Below are 7749 nucleotides of genomic sequence, written 5' to 3' on the forward strand. Positions count from 1 at the left end.
GCTGACTCGCTGTTAAGTGCTGGGAACCCAGAGATAAATAGGAGAGGTGGCCTGCTGCCCCTCGCCCCCAGGGCCTCACCACGAAGTAGGAGAGGAAGAAATGGGTAAGTCCAGCCCCTGAGCAAGGGCAGGCCTGGAAAGACTCCCAGGTGGTGGCGTTAAGCTGAAGGTGGGGCAGGTGGGCCCTCCTGGCAGCCACAGCCAGTCTGCAGGCTGAGCTGAGCAGCGCGTAAGTTAGCGGTGCTGACAGACAGCAGGGTGCACCTGTGCCAGCCTTTACGGTGCCGGCAGGTGACAGCGTTCATTAGGAAAAACAGGCACATTCCACTTCTTTGCACCCCTTCAGTGGGGCAAGCCTTCCTACACACAGAGGGATGTTTACTGTGGATAATTTTTACTTAGAAAATGGAGCCATGCAGGAGTCCAGCACTTGGGGGTGGGTAAATAACTATGGCCACGTCCTGAGTGGGAAGTTCTCGGTTTGGTGGTTGCAGAGAACAAGCCGGCTCCATTTGTGACTGCACAGCCTGCTGTGGATTTCCAAGGTACCCCGCTGCATGCCAATGCAGCTCAAGTGTGCACAGAGGGTGGGGCTTTTATGTTCAGATAACCACATAGATTTCCTAGGGGCACATGCACCCTGATGCAGAGAAAAGGCTCACGAAGATTCAGAGACAGGAGGGAAGGTGGGGTGATCTGGAAACGGGGCCCAGGGCCTGGAGGGGACATTCCACACAGGCTGGAAGAGGGCGCCCTGTGGATCCTTTGGAGGGCGCAGGCCAGATCTGGCATCCTGGGGGCCCCTGATGGTTAAGTGACTCAGAGACTTGGAGCAGTCAACTGAGGAAGCCTGGAAGACGGGCTGGACTTCTGAGCCCTGGTGCAGGGACATCAGGCAGGTTCACTAAGAAGGCGACCTAAAGAGTGGCAAAGCCAACGGTAACAGAGTCTGCAGGACCTGGGAATTGCCTGGATGTGGTGGTGGAGTGGGGGAGGGTAAGGGGCTGTTAGGGAGAGGGGTGTGAGAATTCTTGGGCTCTGGAGCAAGTGATGAGAGAATTCCTGGGCCCTGGAGCAAGTGGTGAGAGAAATGGAGCCTTTTAGGTGTTTAGCTGTGAACTCAAAATTGCACAACTAGTCAATGACTAAGCCAGAAGTAGCTCTAGACTGTGTTGCTCAGAGTTCTGCCCAGCACAGTTCAGCTGATTCCTTGCAGACTTTCCCCTTTACAGATGGGGAAACAGAGGCCAGAAAAGTTCAACCTTGTGAGGATTGATGGCAGAACCGGCCCCCAGACCTCCAGTGCAAGCCTCCGTGGGTGCAGCCCAGCCCATCCTGGAAGCCGGACCCCTGCTCACAAGCTCCCTCAGTGAGCTGGGTTCTCTGCAGACCACCCACTCCCATGTAGCAGGCAACTGGGGGCACAAACAGGCCCCTTGCTCAAGCACTCCTCTCTGCTCAAGCCCCGCCCAGAGGCAGGACCCCGAGTCCATGTCCAGACCGAAAGGGTGGGGCCAGCTCTCTGCAGGGACAGCACAAGGGAAAACGCCCCCATGCAGGTGCGTGAATCCCCGAAAGTCTCAGGGACCAAGAAGAGCGGCCCTGGATGGACCTGGCAGGAGAAGAGAAGCGATGGCCTCAGCGCCCCTCCTACCGTTCCTTTCTCGAACTTGTTGGTGCGGTTCTCTGACTTGCCAAGGTACCGCTCCCCGGTGTCTCCCAGGTCTCCGTAGATGGTGATGTAGACCCTGGCGTCTGTCCCTGCCCCAGGAACATTTCCGGTGAAGATCTGCACTGAGTACAGCACAACTGGGAGGCAGTTGGACAGAGACACATTGGAGAATAAATGAGCTAAAGCAGCGGACAAAGAGGTGAAGCTTCTTTCAAAAACCCTTCATCTTTCCCTAGAGAGATCTGGCATTGATGCGGGTTGCTATTGAGTGGAAAACAGTGTTGCCAGGTGCATGTGGATCTAGTGACAGGGTGTCCTGAGTCTCTCCTCTGGGTGCTATTGAAGCTGGGTGGGGAGATGGTTTGAGAACAAAGAGGGGAGGGCACAGCTTTAGGTTTGGGGGTGCTGAAGCGCAAAGCTCATGAAGCTTCTCATTGGAGGAGAACATGTCTCAGGGCTGCAGGGGAAAGCCCCCTTGCCAAAACTTTGTCTCCCATGCCATGGGAAGGTTAACAAATATCGGTGTTAACATAATTAAAGATCATTAAGGAACCAGGACAGGGGTGGGAAGAGCACAAGGGACTGTGGTGATGGTGCAAGAGGGAACTGGTGGTGGGAATTTCACGGGGGGACCATACATGCACAAAAATGAAGGATGATATCATGAATATATCTAAAAATTTAAAATATAATTAACTAATTAGTTTTAAAAAATCATTAAGGAGAGTAAAAATGAATGCTCTCTTGCTTGCTGCTGTGGCTCAAGGAGGAAGAATAAAGTGTCTCTTTACCCAGCCCCCACCCCACAGGGAAGGGAGAGTCTTGAACTCTTATGAAGGTTCAGCGTTCTTTGTTTCCTCTCCACATTGCCTGCCTGGCTCATAGAGACATGAGGCAACATCAGGAACCTTGTCGCTGTTTCGCCATAACCATCAGCGGGCACCTCCTTTTCACCCCTTTCCTGACTAGGCATTCCACTCTGCTGCACACCAGGACCTTTTCTAGGAGTTCTTGCTCCAGAATGGGGTGTGGGGGGGGGCAGGGGTTAGGATGAAATGACTGTCCAGCCCCCCCCCCCCCCCTCCCCCCCATCCCCACTGTTCTCCCCTTCCTGTGGGAATTTGGAAAACTGGCTCAACTTCCGGGTGTTGAGCAATGCGGTTGTGCAGTCAAACCCGGCTATTTCTGGATCCTCCTCCCTCCCAGCCCGCCTGGCCACACAGCTCTCGGAGGAGAGATGTTTCCCTAGAAACATCGCCAAGCACACAGTGGGCTTGCGGCATGTTCTTAATACAGAACAGCCCAAGTGTGCCCCTGGGACAGCTTTCCAGGGGGTCCTCTGGGATCCCAGTCGAAAAGGGAATTATCCCCCAGGTCTAATAGCAAAAAAAATTCAGAGAAAGAAATATGGGTAGGAAAAGTCATCATATTGTGGCAACACTTGATTGTATCTGGAGCCAGTGGGAACTCCCGGCAAGGGGCTGTTACACGTGTAGCTGTTTTACTCCCCCAGGGCTCCACATGGGGCCAGGTCTCAGATTTTACCCCAGTTGTTTTGCTTCTGGTTTTCAAAAAGCAATGCAGTAAATGCAAGCTCTCAGAACCCCTCTGATCCGTGTCGACTGCCCCAGACAGTAGAAAGACCCACTGGATTCTGTTACATCATCGGCAGCAGAGTGTCTGTTCTTTCCAAGTGGAGAGGCTCTCCGCATAGCCACAGCTCATTCAGAGCTGACTCTGGTGACTCGTGGTCAACATGCACCGTGGCCTCGTGGGCTAAACAGTGGCCCATGTGAGTGCGCGAGCGTGTGGGTGCGTGTGTGTGCATGTGGAAAGAGAGAAGGCTGAAGACTGAGCCTTGGGCAATAAACACCATGTGGCATAATAAGAAAGGAGACAACATTCAGTGAGTTAGTGAGAGAGGTAGGAAGAGAACCAGAAGATGGTGGCCCCAACCCAAAGCAAAGAGGTGCAAGAAGCATGTGGTGAGACTGATGCAAAGCCTACAAAGAAAACCATGTCAGTGGGAATGGGCGAAGGTCACTGGCAGCCCACAAGCGGGGAGGTCCCATCCTGGTTTGGGGCCGCGTTCACACTCACAGCTGCAACTAGTCCCTAACAACACATACACAGCAGCCTCAGTGAGGCACTAATCTAGGCTGTGTCTGGATGCTTTTTTTTTTTTTTTTTAAGATTTATTTATTTGTGCATACAGAGCTAGGGTACAGGTCAGAGGTGCAGGGGTTGTGAGAGGATTCACCAGAGACAGAGTGGGGAGCAGAACAGGCCAACTGATGAAGCACACTAGGGGGGCAGCGGGCAGGCTAGGAGAGGTTGCCGCACCCTGTGGGTCACCTCTGGGGTGGGGATCGAACTCATGCTGAAGTGGCTTTAGTTTCTTAACCAGCTGTGCCACCAGGGAGGGCCCTGATTCTGGGGCCATTTTAAGCAGGGACAACTAGACCCAGCAAAACGGACAGGACTGTGCTTCACAGATTAGTAGCCAAATAAATGAAGAGAAGACAGAGAGGTGGCATAGTGTGGGCACAGAGGACACGTATCTGGCGTCCCATCAGGCTGTGAGACCAGGAAGGGAGCTGATCACAGACCTCAGAGGGCAAGAGCAAGACTCTGCCATTCATGAGCCGTGTGAGCAGCAGCAGGGCACGCACCTCTGAGTCTCAGCTGCCCCCTTTAGGGACAGGCACAGAGGTCATAACAGACCTGCTCCTGGAGCAAGGGCTTTGCCGGTCACAGAGTGGGGCCCTCAGGGAAAGCTGCCGGCTGTGACAGGTGATCACACCCCACTTACTATCCAGAGGCTCCTCTACTTCCTTGTAGACTTGTCTCAAGGACCCATCTTTCATGTATTTCTCCGTGAAGATGTCATAAGGGACCAGCTCTCGAATAGTCTTCTTGTCGTCTTCCGAGGTTGCGAGCCATCGATCACAGGGGAAAGTCAAGGTCTCCGTACCCTGAGGTAAGGACGAAAGAGGAGATATTCATCCCTAACGTGGAGATTGTGAACTTCAGTGGCTCACCAGCACCCAGCACCCCTGTGGAAAAGGGTCAGGGAGTCCCACAGGTATGCTAAAACCACTTCTGGACCTTATCAGGGTTTCGCTCTTAAAGGCCAAGGCCAAGTTCCCAGGGTCACTTAAAATCCTGAAGACTCAAACTTGGGGCAAGGATGGACTCTATATTTTTATTGTTCCATAACAGAGAACTGTCACCTGGTTTTTTTGTTTTTGTTTTTTTTGATTAATTATTTCTTCATCTGAGTATGCTTATTAGATATGTCACATTATATAAGTTTAAGGTATTACAGTGACCTCCTGTGTTTAGGATTTTGTGATTCAGAATGTGCCCCACATTTGGGGGGGGGGGTTTCCTTCTATGAGTTGACCTGGTACTGCAGGAAGGGGGACACTGAGTCACTGCTGGGAGTGTGGCTTTGGGGACAGAGGCAGACTCAAGGCTGGCCAGACCCTCCTCCTTGACACCAAGACCAACTTTCAAAACCTTCCGCCTTGAACCTGAGCTACATTCCTTCCTATATGCTGAGTGGATTGAGTGAATTTTCCTTAGGACATCGTATCTCAACTTCATGAGGCTTCAGTTTCTCCATGGAAACCTGCTTCAGTGCTTCACTTTAACCCGCTGTGCCACCAGGGAGGGCTCTCTGCTTCTGGATGTTTTGTAAGCAGGGACAACTAGACCCAGCAAAACAGAAGAGCAGGTCAGACCTGTCTGGAACTCACATCTTTATCTGGGAGGAGCCTGCGGATGTCCACATGGGAGCAGTGCCAGCCGGGATTGATGCCCGTGTTATCGTGGCCAATCCGGATTTTCTCAATGATCTCACCCACGTCTTCTAACTTTAGAAAGGAAAAAATGAACAAGACGCTAGCTGAAAGGTGCAGGAAAGTACAACCTCAGCAACATCCTGTCTACCCAGGACATCTACCTTTGAGTCCCTATGAACTGCCAGGGGTCACTTTCTCCAGTCAAGCCAGCTATCCCTCTCTCCTCCACATACTTCCCTCATGCTTCCTTTACTCAAGACTAGACTCTAGAATTTACTTCAGTCTACTGGGAGGTTGTCCATCCTCTTGCTACTTCTTCCATTAATTTTTAAAAAAGATTTACTTATTTATGTATATGGAACTAGAGTACAGAGCAGAGGTGCAGGAGTAGGAGAGGATTCACCAGAGACAGCGTGGAGAGCAGAAGAGGCAGATTGAGATGAAGTAGTCTGCTGAGGGGAGCAGCGGGGACACAGGAGAGGTCTGTTGCACCACCTGGGTCGCCTCCCTGGCTGGGGGTGGCTGAAGCGGCTGCAGCTAACTTTGCAGTGTTGCACTTTAACCTGTTGCACCACCAGGGGTAACTCATTGCGCCACCAGGGAGGAACCCTCTTTCTTCCATTGTTACAGTTGTGACAGTTCTTTGCCTGCTGAGAGCTGACTTGTTATCAGAAGTTGGGCACTGGCTGTGCCCATGCCTTGTCCTACAAGGATGAGGTCACCTACCCTCTGGCCCCTCAGAGCCTGCTCTGCCCTCACCCACTCCTCTTCTATGCATCCTCAAATTCCAGCCGATCAACTTGACATACTCTAACCCCAGGGCCTTTGCACATGCATTCCTTCCCCGCCCCTCCCCCCTTTTCCTCTTTCAGGTCTCAACTGAGGAATCACTTCTCCAGCCAGCCCCCCGAGAAAATCTAATCTCCTCATGACACCCTGACAGAACATTCTCTACCTCAGCCCTAGCACGTCCCAGCGTTTGCATTTTTTTGGTACCCTCTCTTCCAACACTAGAAGCCACAAGGGCAGAAACCACCTCAGCTTTTGCTCACCGTTGTACCCCCCAAAGTAAAAAAGAACATCAACTAATAACTATAAACCAGAGAAATTCTATGGAGGGCAGGAGAGGGGAACAAGATCATACGGAGGTGAGGAGAGCACACGGGACTGTGGTGATGGCACATGGGTGAGGTGGTGGTGGGAAGTCCAAGAGGATTAAAATTGGGATGAAAAAATACACAAAATGAAGAATAATGTAAAAAATATATTTATAAAAGAAAAAGAAAACAAATAAATAAAAGCTTTCTTTTAATAGCTGTAACTAGCATAAAAAAAAAATACCCGGAGCAAGTCGTTTGCCTTCCTGCCTCGACTTGGCTGTAAAACTCTTACCACCGGGCTCGTGAGTGCTGCATGAGCCCAATGAGCAGCTCTGGTGGCTGCTCCCAGTCAAGGAGGCCAAGGCCATGTGGCGCAGGAGCAGCTGAGCCAGACCTGGACGGGTCACGGACTCGCAAACCAGCTCCGCCTCCTCCCTAAAGATCAGTGAGAAGAGAGAAGCGGAAAGGTAGGGATACAAAGCCTTTGCAAGTGTCTCCAAGCTCTCATACTCCCCCAGAGAGAACAGAAAAGAAAGTCCCAGAGAGACTAGAAAAGAAAAAAGAAAAGAAAGTGGCAAATAATAGCTGCCAATTAGTGGAAACTTCATTGACAAAACTCCCCGGAAGTCACGCTGAGGTGGGGTGATGGCCGGGCCACAGGCGGCACCCAGCTTAGCTGACTCACACCCCACCATGTCTGGGGGGGGAGGGGAGATGAGATGTGGCTTTGAAAGGATCAGTGACTCACCCTGGAATTTTCTTTGTGAAAAGACGCACCAAGGCAGCAGGCCCTCCCCGAGGGGCTGACAGCAGCCAGAGAAGGGGGAGGGAACACGCAGCCACCTCCCACCCAGGGGCGCTCACACACACACACACACACACACACACACACACACATGCTGATCAGGCTCCTAAGGCCCCCACCTCCTGTCCAGCCATCCCTTTTAAGTCCTCCTCCCTCCTCCTCCCCCCAAACTGCAGACCTCAAGCAGTGTTTACTTCCACCTTGGGGCCTTGGCGGTGATGTTCCCTTCGCTAGGAAAACCCCTCCGTGTCCCAGCTTGCTCCCACTTTCAGGCCCACCTCTTCCTTCTGGGAGCCCCACACTCTCCAACACCTACAGCAGGCTCAGTCAGCCTGCCCTTGTCCCCAGCTGAGCTGGTCTCCTGCA

The 7749-nt window shown here is 52.2% G+C and overlaps 1 protein-coding gene across 1 annotated transcript in view; it reads right to left on the bottom strand.

The window, feature by feature from the left end:
- The window catches only part of LOXHD1 (lipoxygenase homology domains 1), a 117801-nt gene that overhangs the window by 34748 nt on the left and 75304 nt on the right, over positions 1 to 7749 (bottom strand). The window contains exons 25-27 of the mRNA XM_004684005.2: positions 5434 to 5550; positions 4485 to 4647; positions 1655 to 1809 (exon numbers count right to left, since the gene is read on the bottom strand). Of these exons, the coding sequence (XP_004684062.1) occupies positions 1655 to 1809; positions 4485 to 4647; positions 5434 to 5550 (435 nt within the window). The remainder of the gene's footprint in view (positions 1 to 1654; positions 1810 to 4484; positions 4648 to 5433; positions 5551 to 7749) is intronic.

Source organism: Condylura cristata, unplaced genomic scaffold (assembly GCF_000260355.1).
Source record: "Condylura cristata isolate star-nosed mole 26May11 unplaced genomic scaffold, ConCri1.0 scaffold00016, whole genome shotgun sequence".
Classification (NCBI taxonomy): domain Eukaryota; kingdom Metazoa; phylum Chordata; class Mammalia; order Eulipotyphla; family Talpidae; genus Condylura; species Condylura cristata.